At 43.4% G+C, this 21583-nt stretch overlaps 1 protein-coding gene across 4 annotated transcripts; it reads right to left on the reverse strand.

Annotated features, from left to right (window-relative positions):
- On the reverse strand, nucleotides 1-19911 carry ZDHHC7 (zinc finger DHHC-type palmitoyltransferase 7). Of its 4 annotated transcripts, none has more exons than XM_071440780.1 (8): nucleotides 19746-19911; nucleotides 14273-14358; nucleotides 11736-12064; nucleotides 9125-9249; nucleotides 4657-4753; nucleotides 4321-4402; nucleotides 3094-3224; nucleotides 1-2085 (listed from the first exon to the last, which is right to left on the reverse strand). In XM_071440780.1, the coding sequence occupies exons 3-8, from the start codon at nucleotides 12045-12047 to the stop codon at nucleotides 1909-1911; spliced, it is 924 nt and encodes a 307-aa protein (XP_071296881.1). In that variant the 5' UTR covers nucleotides 12048-12064; nucleotides 14273-14358; nucleotides 19746-19911; the 3' UTR covers nucleotides 1-1908. The 4 variants fall into 4 exon arrangements, with proteins under 4 accessions (XP_071296881.1, XP_071296882.1, XP_071296883.1 ...); XM_071440781.1 differs by having other exon boundaries at nucleotides 19660-19911; XM_071440782.1 differs by lacking the exon at nucleotides 19746-19911 and adding an exon at nucleotides 18391-19335.
- Nucleotides 19912-21583: the final 1672 nt, after the last annotated feature.

Genomic DNA, 21583 nt, shown 5'->3' on the forward strand with positions numbered 1-21583 from the left:
TTCAATTCATTAGTTTATTCTTTTTTACATTAAAAAAAAAAAATTACAAGGTAAGGATTTGAAAAGCCAAGTAAACCGGATTTCACACGCACACATTTGCCAAGTCACAGGGTCCAACCACCTGGAGTGCTATTTTCTGATTCTCCCATTGAACAATTTACACAGTAAGAGCCTCAGGACAAAGCCAGACACCTTTATTTTCTCCCCAGTCTTTAAGATGTGCAACTGAATCTGCACAGAATCCTGTGGAACCTCCAGCTTCCCCCTCAGTTTTGTTCACAGGACTGCAATTCCAGTGGATTTCCACCTAGGGAAGGCTCCAGCATTCCACACCACCACCCTCCCCCAAAAGCAAAGTGAAAACACCCCAAAGTATTGCACAGTTTTGTTCACAGGGCACAGACAAGAAATGGATCCCTCAGAGCCTTCAGCCACCCCATGGAACAGAAACTGATGGAGCTGGGACCAGGATGCCACGGAGAGATGGAGAAGCAGGGCACTGAGAAAGGAAACAGCTCCTGCAGGGCACAAAGGCTGGAATGCAGGGCTCTGAGCTGCTGGAGGTGGGACAGGTCACCAGTGCCACTGGCTGAGCAAAAGCAAGAACAGGACAATTTTAAGGCAAGTCCCAAAACAGGGAGCTATTTACTTTCTAGGCACGATTTCAAGCTATGCATCATGGCTCCTGCTTTATCCTTTACATGGTCAGTAATTTATAGGTTAACAATAATACAAAAAATAGTCTAAATGTCATTTTCAAAGAATCAACTTTTAGCTGGATTTGTATTACTTGCAGCTTGTATTTCATTACTTGCAGATTTATGAACATTTTTAGCACTACTGTTGTTTGTCAGGCCCACATAAAGCAGTTCTAGATCTATATTGCTCTCATTTCTTCAAAGTGGTTTTGGTTGGAAATGGTTAAATTCAAAAGAATATTGCAGATGTTTCTACATTTAAGATGTGCTGTACTTGAGAAAGGAGGGAAGTTGCCCCTTTCTCTGCTGTCTTTGCCCAAGGGATCAGGAAGGAGCTTTCCCTCTATGAAAGGTGTGTTCAGTAAAAAAGGGGCAGAGCAAGACCCTACAAGGACAAAGTATTTGCAGTGAATGACCCCCAGTTTGTCCACTCACTGTCACCTCACACAGCAGGACACTGGTCCCACTCATCCCTGTGCAGTCCACACCTGAGTTCCTCTGCAACCAAAGCAGGAGGAACTGGAAATGCACATCCCAGGGCAGGATCTGGCCCCCAGCCAGGTTACAGGTGAAAATTCAGCCTTTCCCCAAATGCCAGATGGGATGGGCACTGCCAAGCACAGGCCATGCTTTAGGGCAGGGTGTGACAGTGCTGGGCACCAGTCCTGGGCACCACCTGCACATGAGGAGTGTGTGGGACACACAGGGACAGCTCTGCTTATCAGGACAAGCTGAAAGAGAATGGAGAACTGAACAAAGCACAATTCCCTGAAATCTGGACTGACAAGGAAGGCTGTGTCTCACTGGAGATCAACTTCCACCAGAAGGCTCCTCCTAATGATTGACAACTGCATCCAAGGACTTAGACTCATTATAAAAACACACAGGTAATTCCCCAGACATTTATCAAATAAAAAGGGTTTAACAAAAAAATGGGGAAGTAATCTCAGAAAATAAATTACAGTAGCATGACAACATTTGGCTTCTTTAGTGTGACCACGTGCTTATCCTGCTGTGAAGATCATGGCAGATCCAGTTCCTGTCTCAGAATTAATGAGATGTCTGTGACAAATAAACGTAGAAAACTCTGCTTGCTACAAGCAAATGTCTGATATCAGTTTCACCTGGTCACAGATTATATGTAGACAGCCTTCTCTGGCCCCAAAATAAATACTATATAGGATTCTTGCAAGTTCCAGCATATTTAGACTCAAACAGAGAACTCAGGTCCTCCTTTCTTCCCTCGCAGTAGGAGTCTCCTGATGCGAAATCCTGCGAAGGGGTTGATCCACAGGAGGGAGGGCTGGCCCCCAAAAACAGATTTCATCCCTTCCCAGCGCAGCCTGCGCTCCCACGTGGGCTTTTCACTCTTCAGTCTCTCAATCTCCTGCAAATGAACACAGGCAGGCATGTCCAAGGTTTAGTTTAATCTAATATAAAAACCTGGTTGTAAAAAACTGGGCTGGCATTTTTATGGTGCTGTTTCATTGTCTTGTGCCTCAGCTGATTAGTTTCTTACTGTAATTTATTAATTATTAAGGGACGAGTTAGAAAGTGTTTTAGCCCTGAGGATACAGGGAAGAAGATTTAGAACATAAAATATGCACAAGAAGGTTGATCTATCTCAATCTCTTTCCCCCTCAAGCTAAAAGACAAAAATCCCAGAAAAGCTGATGGATCCATGTGCAATATCCTGCACTACAAGCTGTTTACTCAACTAATGAAAGCAGACAATAGGGCTCCTGCTCCACAATTACTGGAGACAGGATTACTGTCCCAAATGCATTATTTTGATGGTCATTTTTGGTGCTTCCCACTAATGAAGGCTCAATATTTACCAGTTGTTTTGCACTTACTCCTCAGTACAGAAATACACTTTCAACCATGAGAAAATATTGAACAGTCACAGGATTCAATTTCCTTATGTTTCCAAGCAATTATTCTCTGCAGGTGTGACACTGCAGATCTAAGGACAAGGGAGCCAATGGCCCAAACTCTGTTTTATCCTCTGATAAAATCTATCACAGTGAGGTGACAGAGAATAATTTTCAGTGTAAACCTGAGAAAAGCAGACACTTCCTGTGGCACCCAGCAGGAATTTGTGCCAGCTGAGAAGGGAAAGTCCAACCTTAACTCAGAAGCTCTGCATTCTTTGTCATTTCTAAACCAAATTACAAAATGTCAAAAAAGCAAATAGTGCAGGAACTTCTGTTAGAAAGCAACCCCCAGTAAACCATTCCAATCTTGCTCCAAGTGCAAAACATAAAAATTATGAACGACTGAAGTTTTGCAGCTTTCTCTGAAATAAGAGCCTCTCCTCATGCAAATAAAACCACATCTAATCACATCCTCCCAGAATAAATTTTACAGAATACAAAAAAGTCAAGGTTTTTACCGTTTCATCATTGCATATTGAGTGGATTTGGGTGCCAAACATGACTGCAGTGAAAGTGAGAAACAGAAAACCCTCAAGGCACAAGAAGATCATCAGGATCACAGTTACAGGTGGGGAGAAGTCACTGCACTCTGTGAAAATGAAATATTGTAGTTACAAAAAAAAACCAACAGCAAATTATAGAGCATGTCCTACATGTCTGGCACTTGAAATAATATTTCACATTTAAAACAAACTTCTGATTTTGCAGCAGCTTTGTTTGCTGATCAAGAAAATAAAGGATTTTATGGAAATAACACTTCTGGCTTCCTATAAAGCACATGGTAACTATTTCTGCAATCCTGCCTCAGGATTTCAAGGCTACCAAACAAATGTTTGCACATGAGGGGAGTGAAGAACTCAGAACTGAAAATGGGAGAGCAGCTTGGAGCTTCCTGCATGACAGAGACTGCAAAACCATCCCCACTGTCAGCCCTGACTTGCTAATGCAGATGTTCCACTTGGCTGTCATTGCTTTATTACTCTTTTTATTTTCATTCTCCACAAAAAGTAATCAAGTTGTGCCTCACACATCTCTGGAGAGCCTCTGATCACCTGATTAACTCAATTATATTTAAACAGGGATAATGTACAGGAAGGTGAATGTTTCAATTGAAACAAAGTTGTAGGATTCCATCTATTTAATGAAATACTCAGAAAAAAATAAAAACCACATGGATTTCCCAGTTGCTTCATATACCAAAAGCACAAGACCAGAATGAGCTCTGGCACACAGGAACAGTAAGAAATACAAGCCAGAAGCCTAAATAAAAACTGGGATAGTTCAGGGAATTTCTTTTCTGCAGGAGCCCCACAGCTGAGCTCCAGTAATGGAAAGAGGGAGAAATCTGTTTAAATTTCAGGTGTCATTCCCAGAACTGAGGTGGGGCACACAGAGCCCAGATTTAGGAGATGCAGTGCTAAGCTCAGTTTCCTTCCTACTACAGAGGTAGTGAATTACTACTGAGTGTAAAGGGAGTGAGAATGCCCCTGACAGCCTCAGCTCTTGCAGAGAACGACTGAAGGAAAAGGGGCAAAAACCCAGAAAGGAAAAGGAGAGTGATGGATAAACAGATCTGAAATGTTTTAAGGATATCACTGAAAGATGGGACTAAAATAGGAATGCTGTGACTTTTCCCTAATATCTGCTAGATTATGATAATGAAAATTCAGTATTTATGTGCTCACCAGTCCACTGCCCTCGGACACAGGAGAAGAACTGAAATCCACAGAGTACAAGAGCATGAGCTGAAATTAGGGCTATGTACATCTGCAAACAAGAGACAGCATCATTTCACTCACTGGCACTGCATAAAACAAAGCACAACTTTGAAGAAGAAAAGTTGAAACAACAGCACAAAATTAAAATTAACATGGGTAGAATTACCTTGCACAGAAGGAACAAACCCACCCAATTTAACAACACAATCACGTCCTAAAGCCATTACTCACCAAGCACAAGCTAAATTGTTATAACCAAGGAAAATTCAGACTAAAACCAAGCTGCTGTCGCTGCTCACTTACCGTAAACAGAACAAAAAATCTCTGATTTTTCTCCCCCACACAATTGTTCACCCAGGGGCAGTGGTGATCCATCTTTCGGATGCATCGCTTGCAAATACTGGAAAAAAGGACAAGAGGCTTCTGCTGAGAAATTGTATTGGAAATGTAGAAACAAGGGCAGCCAGTGGTCACTGGATGATGTGCTGAAATATTTCTTGACAAACTGCAGACAGGGCTTTTATTTGCATTTCTTTAAAGAAACTCTTTGTTCCCTCTCACAGCTCAGCTTTTGGTTGTTCCAAAATGGACTGTGGACATAAAATACTCCTCACAAGAAAACAAATCCAGACCTTCATACACCTGCAGCTCAGAACAAGCAAAGCTTCACCTCTCTCTCATTCAGTATTAAAAAGACCCTTTCCCTTCTGGATAAGTTTTTTAGATAAAATAAATATTTCACTTTTACAGGCTTTCAAGTTGTAAATTTTGTTTGTGGATAAGAAGAAACACAAGAAATTCTTATCTTCAAGGGAGAAACTGTCACTCTTGAGGTCTCAGCCATAAAATTCTAACTTTATGCAATTAAAATCTCAACTAAAGCACAGCTTAGAGTATCAAACCTCACTTCCTCAAGAGAAAACACAAATATTGAAATTATAAGCAGCATTTATCAAGTAGCTACTTGTCCATGAGTTCTTGAACACTCCTGTTCTCTGCTGGTTCACTTGTTCCTGCCCAGTTTTGAGTCAAGATTATGTCCACAGAAGTCAAAGAAATGCTCCAATAACTCCATTTTACATCTGCCATACAGCAGCAGAGGGCTCAGTTCTGCAGCCAAATGTGAAGAATTACACACCAAAAATGAAACAGTTGCAACATCTGCTGTAGCTCTTCATAAATCAATAGCTTGAGCAATGCTGATATTCCATTTTCCCAGCTTTGTACTTAAGACAGCCACACACTCAGTGCTCCAGATTTTCCCACAGAATATCCAGAATATTAAACATTTTCACTTCAGCAGTCACCAAGCCAAATAAGCCTAAAAAATGCAGGCACTGTTATTGAAAGAAACCCCTTTGTTTTTGGCACAGGCTGATTTAGGTGTGGTATCTACAAGTGCTGCAGGGACAAACCACAAGGCAAAGCTGGGTGACTCTCACTGGAGAGACAGAAGAGGGAGGTGTGGGGGGAAATCAGTGCTCTGAGGCAGAAAATAATTGTTAAGTTGTCACATTTGTATGATTCTAAAGGAATTCAGCAGGAGGCAGAACACTCCATGTACAGGTCATGGGGTAGAACCCCAAATGAAGCTGCCTTTGCTCTGGGCTATCAAAACCCAGCCCCTGCATTCCCCCTGCCTCTTGTTTTGTGGACATGAAAGAGGATTCATCCTGTGCTACAAATGATTTTCTAAATACAAGTAAAATCCCAATAGATGAACACCACAAGCACTCTCTGGTGCAGGAAAAGTGGGTATCACTCAGGAGGGGGCATTCAGGAGGCTCCTCCAAAGACTTTCCTTGCTGCCTGCAAGTTCAGCCTCTCATTTCCCTGAGTACCACAACCAGGCAAGGCTCCTGATGTGCCACAGAATCTATGCCAGCACTCCAAAAAGCAATATTAATGTGAAGTGCTGAGTAAAACCCTACCCAGGCTCAACTGAGCTGAGGGCTGGAGGATGTGAGGTGGGCAGGACTCGATTCTGCTCATTCAGAATTTCTCACAAGCCCACACAGAGCTCTCACAAGAGCTCAGATATCTGGAACCCTGCCTTCATTCCTGATCTGCCACCAACAATCTCACAGCAATGCTTCCAGCAGTGCTTCTGCCTTCTTCCTAGCCCATCCCTTGGATTTTATTCCTTTTTCTGCAGCAGGAGTTTGGGGAAATCCCTCCTTCAGCTGCACCCAGGGAGAAGCAAACAGAACAAGCACCTGTGGATGGAGGAAAGTCTCTCCTCCAGGCTGGAACTGCTGCTCCATGGACTCAGGCAGGTGCAATTACAGCTCAGAATGCCAAAGATAACATTCAGAAAGACACAGCTAAAGACTCAGGAGCAATGGGTGTGGATAACAGATATTCCCTGGGAGCCTGGTGGAAACATCTCAGTGACTTTGTTCAGAGTAGCAGCTCCCCACACACAAACACAGGCACTCAGAACAGGCAGAAATGATGACAGCTGAGCTCCTTCAGTGGAAATGAAATCCCATTCACTCAGGATAGGGCTCTTCCCTGTGCTGAAAATGTTAACTGCTCACTAAAACATCACTTCAGTTGCATCACTTTATTGCAGAGCTGCTTAGCTGTAAATAAAAGGTTCTTGCTCTTTTCCCCATCACTAATGTGTATTATGAAACTATTTTTCTTCCTTTAAAGAACTTCTGTTGCAGTGTTGCACAACAATTTTCATAACTACATCCTAAGAGTCTCTTCTGTTAATAATTTACTACTGAAAACATGCACTGTGGCTCTCTCTGAGTGTAAGTATTTCCCAACAGCAACCAACTTCAATTTCCATTTTCAAGCCTTTTCTATCAGCAAATTGCCACTTTAAATACTTGGGACTAGATCATCCTTTTAATGTCCTTGGAATGGGTTTGCAAACCAATAAAGAAATTGGCAGCATAATCAAACAAACCTTTTTTCTATTGGGTAAACTCCTGCAGTGATAAATTGAAGGCAAAGAATCAAATTAACAGAAACAGACAATTAAACCAGAAATCCAGCTGCTGAGAAAAACATGACAGCAGCCTCACAACACCTTCAGGCTCTGGCTTTCTCTTTCAGATATTCTGTGGAGCCAGGGATGCACTGAGCAAGCCCCAAAATGCCTCCTTTCCCCTAAGGTAAAATATTTGATCAAGGATTAAAACAATTCCTAAGACAGACAAAGCTGGATCCCCTAACAGGTGCTTGGGGAAAAAAAAAACCCCTTTGAAAATATCAGGTATTTCCTTTATCACAGACATTATCCATCCTTGCTCTGCTTTAAAAATAAATGTTGCTCAAATTCTTGCTCTAAAGAAGGCATTTGAGCTCCAGGATGTCTGATACACATGACAGAAAAAGAGCTGGAGTATTTCAACAGATGACGTCTTCACTTAGGGCTCCTTCCAAATTAGCAAATTCTACCAGGAGCAGGGATGTGGGAAATGCTTTCCATAGATACTTGCAAGGTTTGTGTAGGAATCAACCTCAATATGGGGTGAGGAAATGACTGAGATCCAGCCCATCTTGGCAGGGGCTGCCAGCTGTCCCCCATGGACACAGAGCCAGGCCCTGTGCACACTGCCCAGCTCTCCTGGATCCCCAGGGATGCTCTGGGAGCAGCTGTGCTGCCTCACCCCCAGCCACCCTCCAGTGAGCGCTCCTGAGCTGACCAAGCAGCAGCAGCATCCCTGCACAGCAAGGCAGCCCTGGGATGTGCACCTGAGCAAAGCCAGCCTGAAGCACACACAAAGCAACTGCAGACCACTCCATCCTCGCCTGTTTATGCAGGGAACTTCTCCCTTCACACTCCAGATCCAAAATCCCACTCAGAGCTGACAGAAGAACAGGAGCTCCATGCCAAGGCTGAGTATTTATAAATGGGAGCAGCTTCTCAGCCGTAGCACTGAGCACTGACACACACATGAGGCTTTTAATTTAGAACCCACAGAGCTCCAGAAGCATCTCAGAGTCCTGACAAGACTCTGCTCTGTTCTTTTGACAGGCACTAAGGCAGAGATTTCAATTTAGGACTTCTCACAATTCAACACACATCACTCCCCACACCTAGAGAGCCACCAGAAGCATTTGCATCTTTATGTAAGCCCTGATTATGCAGGCACAGCTATTTTCAACTGGCACACAATAAACACTACAAAAGCATTTCCACAGGGCCTGGAAACTCCAAAGAATGAGAATTAAAAATATACATTTACTATCTCTTCCATAGCATGTTTAGTTCAAATGATCATCATTTCTGACCTTATTCAAATGGATTTTCAGTAAGTGGAAGTGCATTTAACCCATTATTCGTGCAACTTTGGGAAAATAATCTGCCAATTCACATATAACTTCAAATGCACTGCAAAGAAGACATGACACAAAGTAATCATTTTAAACTACTCTAAATTTTGTTCATTTAAGGCTGCAGGAGTCACTTCTTAAATCAGCTCCCTCAGAAATTTGAGATTCTTTTCTTTGCCCTACATTACCCACAGCACACACAATAACTGGAATGATGTACAGAAAAAGATATTTACTGATCAAAATTATTTAAAACACCAGAGCACAGTTATTGTAATAAAATCTTAGAGTTTCTTACTTCTCTCCCCTCATCCACAGTCATTTTTTGTGCATTTCACTCATAAAATACTCTGCAATGTAGGAATTTGAAAGTTGAGTGGATACCAAAAGAAATTTGTGTGGGGAAAAAAATGAACAAACATCAGGAATGTTATTCCAGGCCTCCAAATGCAGAACTGTTGAAGGAACTCTGGCATACCTGCAGTGGTGTGCTCGCTCAGGTTTGATACTACAGCACTTGGGACATTTGTAGATCACTTCTCCTGGTTTCAGCTGCAAATTATCCATGTATTCTTTAGTGGCATTTCCTTTGGGCACAGCCCCCTGAAATCATTTCAATTAGAGGAGAAAAAGCTTCTTAAATGGCATGAGAGCATTTAAAAATACATTTCATAGACTTCATACCAGTACCCTCAGGATAACTGCTGAAATAAGTTCATTTATTCAAAGCCAGTCTGCTATAAGCCAGAATCAATTCCAAATGAATAAATTACCTCTGCTCGACCTCAAATTCAGCTTTATTCCAGCAAGGCTCATCCCTGGCCAAGTATCACCTTAATTCTCATAGAATATCCTGTGACCAGCCCACAGAAATGAAGAGGGAGACACATCTTACCCTGCAGGTACAAGCACTGCCCATCATTTGCTGAGCAGTTACCTTGAATATTTCTTGTGGCATTTGATTAATGGGCCAAGCCACCCACAAAAGTTAAATCAGAACTACTTGAAAGATGTTATTTCAACTGTCTGAAGCCAGGGTTTAACCACCTGCCCCAAGTTTTTGAGAATTGTAATTTTTCTTTCTAAAATCTTTAGTTTGGACACTGTTAGCAGGATCAGCACTGCCTTCTTTACTCCTCTTTATTGTGCACCTTTGTGGTAAAGATTTGAAGGAACTGATTCAAAAGAAAAATAATTGATTGGGAAAAGAAATTAACTTTTAGTGATTAGTTCTCTGATCTGATTATCACAGAGCTGCACCCTGAGATCAGCATCTAAATTTGGATTAGTAAGGAGAAAATAATGGACAGCATCATTGTCACCCTGCTCATTTATGGAGATAAAGCCTTATCTGTGAGGGGAAGTGATTGTGAAACAAACTGGGATGTGACAGCCAAGTGCCCTTTCTGTACAACTGCTCCAGGTCAGCACTTCCTTCACACAGGGAGAGTCCTGTGCACGTCAGCCTAAGCCAACTGCAACACTCTGCAATTAATGCTCATTCAAAAAAAACCCTGGCAACATCAGCACTTGACACAGACACCTTAAGAACATCTGGGACAGAATTAAGAAGCCAGCAGGAACTCAGATTCCACTGCCAAACACCCCTCAGCTGAGGCAGGGAGTTTTTGTTACCAATGGCCTGGAATAATAAATTTGTGTTTGTGTTGGCCAGGCCACAGCCCAGGTCCTGTCCCAGGTGAGCTCTGTGGCTGAGTGGTGCTCACAGGGGCACACAGGGACTCCTTCAGCACTCATGTTGTTCTCCTGAGCTGGATTTTGCAATCTGAACATTCTCACCCCAGTCAGTGTTTGGTGTAAACATCTCACACTGCCCTATTCACCTGCCACAAGGATCAGAACCTCAGACCATGCTTTCAAGCATTTTGCTGACAAAAATATACTCTATTTCAAAAACATCTTTCACAGTCACAGCCCAGCCAGCAACAATCTATTTTTTATAGTTACAAGTGTAAATTTAATTCACATGAGTTTTGAGGCAGTTCATTCCTTTCATCTTAGTTTCTATCACACAGTTGTGCCTTCCATTCTGGGAGCCAGCACGAAAGGAATGGAGGAAAAAAGCAGTGACTCATCTCAGTTAGGATCATAAAAAACACCACAGGTCTAGAAAGACACCCAGTTTCACCAGCTCATATTTATAAGCAGTAAATCCTTAAACCATTAACTCTCTGAGCTGTCACAGTTTGTAGAAGTTGTGATATTTCATCACTGGGTGTGGACAGAAGTAAATCAAAGACCTAGAAAATCATTAACTACAACACCCTGCTGTGTTTTTGAATGTTTCTCTATACACTGCTACTGGTGAAAAATCTCCATTTTTCTCCAAAAATCTGGAGAAAAGAGATGTTTTTCCCAGATTTATTCCCTAAAAATAGTAATAGATTTTAGTACAAAATCAACCATTTAATCTCTTGAAACCTTGAGGAGTAAAAGTTCTAAGAAATGAGCACTTTCAAGAGTGTAAGAGTGCTCTTGAATCTGCACTCTTACACCTACAATGCTTCAAGGTGTGTTCAGTTTAAATCTCCCTTCCCTCTCCAAATATTCAAAGACAAAAATGCAGGAGTCACATGGGACAGTGGTTTTTCCATTATGCCAAGTGTGCCTGAGGTTTTGCAGCACATCCACCTCTAAAAGTTCTTTCATGTGTCACAAGTGGGAGCATTTCAAGGGATGCAAAAGGATGAAGGTACAAATTTTGATTTTGTATAAATCTGATGAAAAAAAAGTAAGAAAAATGAGGACAGAGAAGACTAAACTTTATTAGCTACTTCAGGACCTGGAGTAATATTTTACTGGGGTTTTTTTTGAGTCTAACACTTTTATAAATTTTATATTGACTGTTCTATGGCTTCATTAATAGAGTAACAGAAGTAGAGGTACCATCCTGATGATAAGAACAGGTATCATCCAAACCTTGAGGGGTTTGAATCTAACACAAATATTTTGAATCTAGCATGGGGATTTTGACTCTAGCACTACTTTTCCCAGCAGGAGAAGACTTCTCCAAACTTCTGTGCAGATGGATGGGACAACCCAATGGCAAGGAACTCTTGGATACTTACTGGATCAGTCAGCATAGTCCTCAGGTGTGACGACAGAGCCAGCACTGCCAAGCAGTTAAAGAGAACCCCGTTGATCACGGAGTACCAAAAGTCTTTGGAAGGCAGCAACATGACAAAAGTCACTACAAAGTCTGCATAGACCACCAGGAGCCAGGTCATGATGGCACAGACCATGCCACAGCCATCCCTGATGAACCAGACCCTGTCAGCCATGTCAGCCTCTGAGGAGGAGGAGGAGGAGTCGTAGCTGTCATTGTCGGCCAGGAGCGGGTGGTGCTCGACATCGCGGAAACGGTGCCCTGATGACTGCATGGTTTGCTGGCCTCACCCTGCAGGGACAAGCACAGCACAACCACCATCATCATCATCATCATCATCATCACTGTTATTAATTATTGATAGGAAATAGAGTACAGCTGGCTCTGGGTTTCTGTTTCTGGGAGATAAAGCTTGTTCAAGTTCAAAATAGAGCTGGGATTTTTTACGATCGACACCTGAGTGATTCTGTGACTGCAGCAAGAGGAATATGAAAGAAGGGGGGATAGGTTTTAAAGTTTTGGGTTTAGGGGTTTTTTTTGTTTGTTTGTTTATTGTTTTGCTTTTATTTCTTATTATTCTACTCTAATGTCATTGGTAATAAATTAAGCTGATTTCCCCAGGTCAAGCCTGTGATGGTAATTGCTGACTGATCTCTCCTGCTCTTACCTTGACCCACAAATCTTGTTTTTTATATTTTCTCTCCTCTCTCTGAGAGAGAGACACAGATCAGCTTTGGTGGGTGTCCAGCCAGAGTTAAGCCACCACTAACATGCAATTTCAATGCCTGACAAAAGGGATTTTAGACTGGTTTCATTTCCATCATGCTGTGCTCATAAACCACTCCTCCTCTTCTGTCAAAAAACTCAACTTCTTTCTTTTATCTCAAGCTAAAATGGCAAAGTCTTCATTAAATTACAGCTCATGTCTCTCTGAAAACAGCAAATTATGGCACCAGACTTTTCATTCTGACCCAGCAACTGAGGGAAGAGGAGAAAGAAACCAGGATGGAAATAAAGCTGTTCTAATACACTGCTCACAACAAACAGCACAGCAAGTTAGAAAGCAGCTAAATTTGTTGACAAAAAATGTTATTGTTTTGGAAAAACCACAAGCCTGTTACAAAGATCTATTGGATAACTTATCAAATGGTCTCAGATCAGCCCAACCTTAAGGGAAACAAATGGTTCTGGTTAAATGAACATGGCAACAGATTACATGAATCAGATTTTCAAAGAACACATTAATTCATTTAATTTCATGAAAACTCTTTTAGGGCTTTGTTGTCCTTCCAACGTGGAGCAAAAACCAGACGTGAAGCCTTAACAGTTCTCATGAAAACAGAATTATTTTCCAGACATGTCTCCCAAGGAAAGATATGGAATGGCAAAACTGAATTGCTATCAACAAACAGGGGACAAATTAAAGCTTAAACATTAGGCCTCAAGAATATCCTGCTGCTTTAAAAGTATGCTGTGTTCTAAAAATCATATTGATTCCTGCTATTAAAGGCCCTGTCTGAGAGAAACCTGAAAGCATTTCTATTGATTTATGACAGGCACACAGAGGTCTCCCTTTTCTCCCCTTATTAATGGCAGCCTATACATGACTGTAGGGGTTATGGCACTGCAATTTCAATTTCCATGCCAAGACATTGAATATGGGATCACTTTGTTCCTCCAGAATGGTCCAAGTGACCATTACCAGGTGAAGACACTGGCACTGAATGGTGTTTGATGAAGCTGTGTTTGTCTAAACCCTTTAGAAATTCTTGTTCAGGAATCAGAGTAACACATTCTGCCCAGGAAATCCAGGTAGGAGCAACCCAAGAAACTAGAAATGAAAATAAATACATGCAGATGCAGCAGAGAGATGTGAGAGCAACTGCAGAAATAGCTGGGAAGCTCCCAGGACACTGGGAGGTGTCTGAAGGACACATTCTCTGCTTGTGGAACAGAACAAACTGAAATTCAGCTCTGCTGCTTGGATCTATTACAATTTCTAGGAGTTAAATTGTATTTTCTGTTCACACATTGGGCTTTTTTTGGACAAAATTCCTCTCTCTCACCAGAATGCAGCTGCTAAGCCAAGGATGAAGATGTCACACACTAGAAAATTACCTTAGGGAAGAATGAACTTTATCTCCCTTAAAAGTAATTTAAGCTTAACCTAAATATGACCCTCTTTTCACCCTGATCTTTCTTAATGTTCAAAATTAAAACTACAATCTGTCCCAATTAAGTCAAATAGCATTTTGGGACAACACCAACCCTTGTGGACAAGAAAATTTAAATGTCATAAAAATACATAATTATCAGTTAAAACATGAAGATAACCATGCAAATCAGTTATTACACCATCAAAAAAGGGCTTCTAAAACTTTAAAGGAATGTTTGAAGTATGGAATGGCACAGAATCACTGCATTCATTTTGCTTAAATGTCTTAAAGACAACCAAAAAAATTTTAGCACAATTAAAGAAATCCAAACCAGAACAAATACCTCAAAAATGTTTTGTATGTTATTCTGACATCCTGTCCTGCCTTTGGCTTATCCCTGGTTATTCACATAGTCATGTCTGATGTAATCTGCAAAGATATCACCAACAAAGTGATTAGCAAAGCTGCACCAGGAAAATACTGTCAAATACAAATAATAATAGACATCAATAATAGAACAGAATAATATACAGAATAATAGAATAGAATAATAATAGAACATCAACAGTAGCACTCTGAAACATGCTGCATGTAGCTACAATGGAAAAGTCTGTGTTTTATTGAGAAAACCAGGTACTTGAAACCTTGACATTTTTGGTTGTTAACTTTTGGAAATCACCACATGGCACTTGGAGCAGGATTGCAGCACAGAACCTTGCATTTCATTTCTATTTGGGGAAGGGAACAGAAGAGGTGTGGGCCTGAATTGCTGTCTGAATAAAGTGCCTAAAGAAGCACCTAGGGTTTTCTTCTTCATTGGTTTTATTCTCTATTTACTTGAAGTAAATTTTGGTACGTGGAAATCAATCTTATTTGCAAGGTTAACTTAATATATTTTAAAAGTAACACAAGGATTCTGACATTTCAGAGCCACAGCAAATACAAAGTCACTTTCTTGAAAAGCTTCTGAAAGCAGCTTGTTAGAAATAGATACTCCAAACACAACATTACTGGGGGAGTTCTTCAGTACCTGTTTTCAAATGTTCCCAGTTCAGGGGAATTGAAAAGGAGAAGTCTCTTACCTTATTGAAATAAACCCAAACAATCTACTGCAAGACCAAACAGTAATGCAAATATTAATTATGAACATATCAGAATTATTGAATAGATTGGGGTGGAAGGGACCTTTAAATGTCACCTAGTGCCACCATCTACCACGGGCAGGGACATCTCCCACTACCCCAGGCTGCTCCAAACCCCCAAGCAACCTGAGTTTGGACATTTCCAGGGCTGAGGCATCCCTGACAGAGCTTCACCACCTTCACTGTGAAAAACCTCTGCTATCAAACCCCAGCTGACCCTCTTTTAGTTTAAAACCACCCCCCTTATCTTCTGTAGCACTGCAGGAAGCTGTGATTGCTTTGTGGTTTGCTGTACAAATAAGCTTTTAGACTTTCCTTAAACTTCACAATATTGTGAAATGCACACCCATTAAGTTGTCAGCGAGGTGGCATCTGGTGGCAGCTGAGCAGAGACACAGAGCAGCCAGGCTGAGTGTGTGCCATTAACGTGCAGTGCCACCCACCCGTGGGGAGCTGGGGATGACAGGCAGGCAGTGACACACTCGGCCTGTGCAGGTGAAAGATTCAGCTCACAGCCATCAGCTGCTGCTGGGGACTTCACTGCCGAGACAGGGGCGTGATCTGTTCAGTCAGCCCCTGATCCCACCTGCAATCCTGTGCAAAATCATCTGGCTTTGTCACAGCCTCGCCAGTTCCTGGCTTATGTGCAAGCGGCCCCTCAGCTCAGCTTTGCAGGGAGAATGGATTTAGGCATTCCCATGGGATCTGCCCCTTCCTTCTCCCCCCAGCTGCCCACACCTGGGTCCCTGCAAGGGAAGAGGATCAATGTTTGACAGCTCTCCCTTTATGAAGAGCTCAGCAGCCCCACTGAGATGCTCACAACTTCCCTCTACTCTTCATTTATTTGCTTCAATGCCTGTCTCAACCAAATTTACTCTTTGAGTACAAAAGGGCAAAGCATTACACTTCAACCTCTCATACATCAAGCAACAGTTTTTAATTTGACCTTGTACAAATCTTTATTTAGCACCAGAAGATAACACCAAATTATTCAATGCTTCACGCCCAATGTTATGTTTGCACACGTGGTTATATTAAACCTGACCCAACCCTGTTCCACTCTTAGGTGTTATTTGAAATTCTCATCTGATCTGCACCTCACTGGTACTGAAACTCAGGTCTAAAATGCTGATGTACTACTGGAATAAAAAACCACAAACAACTTTTGAAGAAGTTATGTTATAAACTCGTGATCACCAGAAAAATGGCCTTGTAGGATCACTGGGTTTAGTGGAAGAAGGTTGCAAAGGGCACTAGGAAGACAAATGACACAACACAACTAATTGTCTCATAAGGCCCCTGAACTGGTAATTAAATTTAAAAAACCAGGCACTTCAGGGTTAGGAACAGTCTTTTTCCCTGGTATTTTTTGAGGATGAACAGAAAAATGTTGTAGAGAAAAATAAAACCTTATTTCTCTGTGATTTTTTTAAACAAGTAAGAATTTATATTTATAAGGGTAAAAATCCATCAGCTGTCAAAGCATCAACTTTTTTGGTTGCCTTTTCCTTCAAGCTACACAATGGACAGCTCCTTAGATTCCTCCCATTTCAGTGGTAACACAATAAAGAAAATGCCTTGATTTCAACATTTCTGATTGCTCTCCATAGCTGCAGAGACACCAACACATATTGCACATTAGAATAATAATCCTGCAGCACTTACACACAATGGATTTAAATCCCAAATGGAAGCAGAGCACTGGGGGCAAATCAAAATTACAGCCCTGTAATCTCCCTAAGAGGCTACAGCATAAACATTAACTCCAGGAACTTGGCAGTTTGAGGTGAACCAAGCAGGCAAAGCTCCTCCTGCACCCATGGGCAATTTGGACTGTGCCCCCCTGGCAGATAAACATCAGATAATGCACAGAGTCACGTCTCATTTAGAAGAATCACCTCCTTTTATCACAGATCCAGGCAAGCCAAGCTGCAAAGGCATTTAAAGAGTCAGCTGTGGCTGTTTTAATTCTTTTCCAGGGACTGGTCTAGCAGCCACCTTCTCAGCAATTTGGGAATCTGGGATAGCACACACAGCTCTGGAGAGGAGCAGCTGGAAAAACTTGTGATGGAGATCCATGACATAAGCCTGCAGTGTTACCATCAACTTATCCTCAGATCCATGCTCAGGGGCACAGCTCACCATCCCTCCAAAACCCTGCTGTTGTTCTACAATATAAAAAGTGCTTCTCTCTTGGATTCCCCATTTATGCCTTGCAGCCCTTTCCTTGTCCTGGTGCATCTCTGCTCTCCTGCAGGCACACAGGGACAGGTCACAGTGAACACAGAATTAATGTGAGATTATTTGTGTGCACACATTGAAGAGAATATTCACTAAGCACATATTTAATACAGTCAAGTTTCAAGCTGCTGTAACAATTCTCCTTAAGCCAGCCCATCATGAAACACTGGAATTGCTCCTTTCCAGCTGTGGAAAGGGGATGTGCTGCTTCTAAACCTCCTCACACTAAAGGTATTTAGAAATATACAGAAATACTTCAGCATAACTATGAAGGCCTTATTGGGAAATTGATCATCAAACTACTTATGTCTTTTTTTAAACTGAAAGGGAAGAAATTTATTTTAGATCTACAGAATGAATTGCTCCCTGTGAAGGTGGGCAGGCCCTGGCACAGGGTGCCCAGAGCAGCTGTGGCTGCCCCTGGATCCCTGGAATTGTTGAAGGCCAGGCTGGATGGAGCTCTGAGCAATCCCATCTGGCTGAGGATGTTCCCAGAGGGGGTGGGAACAAGATGATCTTTAAGGTCCCTTCCAACCCAAACCATTTCTATGATTTATGCCAGTAGCATCTTTATAAGCATCCTCAAAACACAGACATGAGAATTCACAGTAAAAGAAGTTATTAAAAATGCAAGAAAACACCCTGATGCATGTATTCCAAACTCATGTTTATACAAAGTATTACAAAGCTTTGCTATCAGACATGGAATAGATTTATGATACCAAATCACTTTAATAAAAGCACAAAGTAATACCAGAGATGTTCAAGAGGATATCTTTTCAATAACAGATCTTTCACTCTGAAATGTGAAAGTCAAAGAAAATACATTCCACATGACATTGCTGCCCAGCAAAGAACACTATCTGATCCACCAGGAGTTCACTGGGTACAGCAGCAAGGACAAAAGGCTCTGGATGAAACAACCTTCACCTGAGAAGGACACAAACACAATCTGTGGCTGGGCTTTGATTTCTGCCTCTTCTGGAACAGGGCCACAGGCTCAAAGTCAGATTAGACCCCACAAGGCTGCAGGCTCACACCAATATCAACGCTGGCATGTGAAAGCTGAAAGTTTTACCTCTTTGCCAACAGCAATTGCATGGATCACATCCTACTTGAGAGAGTATTTTTTGATTTCTCATTTTTGCATTCATCAGTGCACGCTCTGTCCTCACACTCCACTGAAGAGAGCTCAGGTATCACACACAGTGATTGCTCTGTGATATCAACCTGGCAAGCACATTTTTATCTTAGCTATTATATCCACATCCACATCTACACCCATGTGATTCTTCTTCCCAGGTCCCAAAAAATAATGCTATTGGTTAAACTATTCTCACTAGCAACTTCCAATATTCATTAGAGGAATGCTCAAGCCTTTCTTTCAATTGTTCCTCATGTTCAATTGTTCCTCATTTCAAATGTTCCTCATATTTCCACTATGTTCTTCATGTTCAGCCATTCAACCACTGCAAAATTCCATCCATTCGCTTTCTTTAAAAGCTCTCCACCCTCATAAAAGGCATAAAAAAGAAATCATCAGATCTGTATGATACAAAATATCCCATGCCAAAGGAAAACCAAGAAGGGAGACAGAGTATTTAGAGAGATAAAAGTATTACCAATTCCTTTCAGCCACAAAGAGATCTCAGCTATTTAACTCTAATCTCAAACCACTAAAATTTCACATCAGTTTCATCTCCTAATGAACCAGTACGGCTCCTTTTTATCTGCAAATTTTCAAAGCCAGAGAGCATTCACTTCAAAAGAGCTAATTTAAGTCTGTTAATGTGAACAGTCACGGCGACTTCAACCTCATTACGTCTCCAGCAAAGCAAACAGTTACATCACTGTAATTCTGCATCCCGATACCATCACACCAGTGGATATTCAGTACAAAAAGTAGCCAGTGATTTCCCAATCCCTTTTTTCCACGGCACGGCTCACACACACGCCGTGCTGCACGAACCCACCCTCTCGTTTGAGAGCTATTTGCATTCCCACTTCCTGCAAGCGCCCTTCTCCCCTCCTGGAAACGAGGAAAAGGAGAAGCACAGAAAGCAGGGGAACTGCCCGGAGCAGGCGGCAAGGCACGGCCGGAAAGGAGCGAGGCAGACACGGGAGCTGCCCCGCTGCCCTTCAGCCTCCGCCGGCGGCAGCCCGGGCTCCGCACCGCCCGCGCTGGGGCACCGGGGCACGGCCGCGCTCCTGCCCGAAGCTGCCGGGGGATAATTTTTAATTTTTTTGGGGATGTAAATAACGCGGAAAGCGACGGGAGACGCGGAAACACCCCACGAACTGCGCCCACAGCGCTCAGCCCGGCCTGAGGCGGCTCAGCCCCGCTCACCTTCCCCGCTCGCCCTTCCCGGGGCCACCGCGCTCCCTGCCGCGGGGACCCGCCGGGGCGCGGGGAGGGACCGCCAGCGGATTTACCTCAGCAACAGCAGCGGCGGCGGCGGTGGCGGCGCCGCTGCCCTGGCGCGGTGGGGCGCTGGGGCCGGGCCCCGGCCGCTGGAGCTCCGCGCCCGCCGCCACCGCGCCCGCGGCTCCCGAGGCTCCCCAGGAGCCGCAGGATCCCGGAAGCGGCGGGGGCGGCGCTTCCGCGGGAGGCGGAAGGGACGCGCGCGCGGCCCCGCGCAGGCGCGGCGGGCGGGGCGCCCTTGGCGCGGCCCTGAGGGCAGGGCTGGGGATGGGGCTTGGCACACCCGCAGCGCCCTCATGGAGCGGGCACGGAGGGCAGCGATCCTCCCATCCCACCCCTGTCACTGGCAGGGACACCCGCAGCGCCCTCATGGAGCGGGCACGGAGGGCATGGCCAGGGCTGGGTACACCCGCAGCGCCCTCATGGAGCGGGCATGGAGGGCGGCGATCCTCCCGTCCCACCGCTGCCACCGGCAGGGACACCGCTCCCTGTCCTAGGGTGCGCCATGGTCCGGCCCGGCGTGGGACGCTTCCAGGGATGGGGCAGCCGCAGCTTCGCTGGGCAGTCCGTGCCAGGGTGTTCCGCCCTCACATGGGAGAATTTCCTCCTAACATCTAATCCAAACGTACTCTGTCAGTTTGAGGCCATTCACTCTGGTCCTGTCACTCCAGGCTCTTATAAACAGTGCCATTCCATCTTTCCTGTGGGCTTCCTTCAGGCACTGCGAGGCTGCCATGAGGTCACCTTGAAGTTTCACTTTTCCAGGTGAATATTCCCAGCTCTCCCAGCCTTTCCAATCCCAGCTCTCCCAACCTTTCCTCCAGCAGAGCTGCTCCATCCTCTGATCAGCCTGGAGCCTCCTCTGGGCTCTCTGCAGCAGCTCCAGGTCCCTACTGTGCTGCTCTGCAGGTGGAGACATCAACCTGCCCCTGCAAGAAGCACGGAGGCAGTGGGAATATTCCATTTTCGTGGTCATATTCCATTAACAGTCCCTCATTAACTTGTACCTCATCCCTGGCAGTGCCCAAGGCCAGGTTGGATGGGGCTTGGAGCAGCCTGAGACAGTGGGAGCTGTCCCTGCCCATGGCAGGGGGTGGAATGGGATGAGCTTTGAGATCCCTTCCCACCCAAACCATCTGTGACTCTATGATTTCACTTCTGAGAGCCTCAGGAATGTGATTTGGCACCTAATTCAAGAGCATGTTCAGCAGTTGTTCACTATGCTTAAACATCAATAGTTAAATTGTTTGATATGGAAATATTATATGACACTCATTCAGGATTTCCCCGCTGTGTATTAGGAAAAATGCAGACCCTGTGGCTCAAAAAGTACAAGCAAAACAGCAAACCTTGCAGTGTGTGAGCTGAGGATATTTTTAAAACAAATTAAAAACGCTGAAGGATGACAGAAAGAATGACAACTCGGGCAGGCTCCTGCATCCTTTTTTTTCTTGTAGCATGACCACCATCTAGTGGGACACGGGCAGCCCGTGCACAAGGGTGCTGTGTGCTGATAAGTGAATAAAATACAGCTGTTCATGTGCTTGTTTGTTCCTCTTCTGTGCTGAAATATTGGGGACTTCTGAAAAGCTTGATTTGACATATTTTCTTCAATTTCTCAGCAGCTGGTTGCACATACGAAAGGAAATTTGTCTATGCCACTGTCTCTGCTATTCAAACATAATTACGTAAATATTTATAGACGCAAAATCATAAGAGCTGATCGTTTTCTAAATCTGCCTTCTCCCTCGGTGTTTTCCTTAATGTAACTAATATGTTATTTATGCAGGAATAAAAATAAAAACAAAAGAATATTCTATTATTTTTTATTAAATTACAGTGAGTTTAG

This window comes from Agelaius tricolor, unplaced genomic scaffold, assembly GCF_023055355.1.
Source record: "Agelaius tricolor isolate 1412-34295 unplaced genomic scaffold, bAgeTri1.0.p SCAF_15, whole genome shotgun sequence".
Lineage (NCBI taxonomy): Eukaryota > Metazoa > Chordata > Aves > Passeriformes > Icteridae > Agelaius > Agelaius tricolor.

What these genes read in the sequence shown, in the direction of transcription:
- ZDHHC7 (XM_071440783.1), bottom strand. Translation starts at nt 12,047, where the DNA reads ATGCAGTCATCAGGGCACCGTTTCCGCGATGTCGAGCACCACCCGCTC. An exon ending in GAGCGAGCACACCACTGCAG is followed by an intron (nt 4,754 to 9,124) that starts GTATGCCAGAGT and finishes CCTTTTTTCCAG; the next exon opens with TATTTGCAAGCGATGCATCC. An exon ending in CAATATGCAATGATGAAACG is followed by an intron (nt 2,086 to 3,093) that starts GTAAAAACCTTG and finishes GTTCATTTGCAG; the next exon opens with GAGATTGAGAGACTGAAGAG.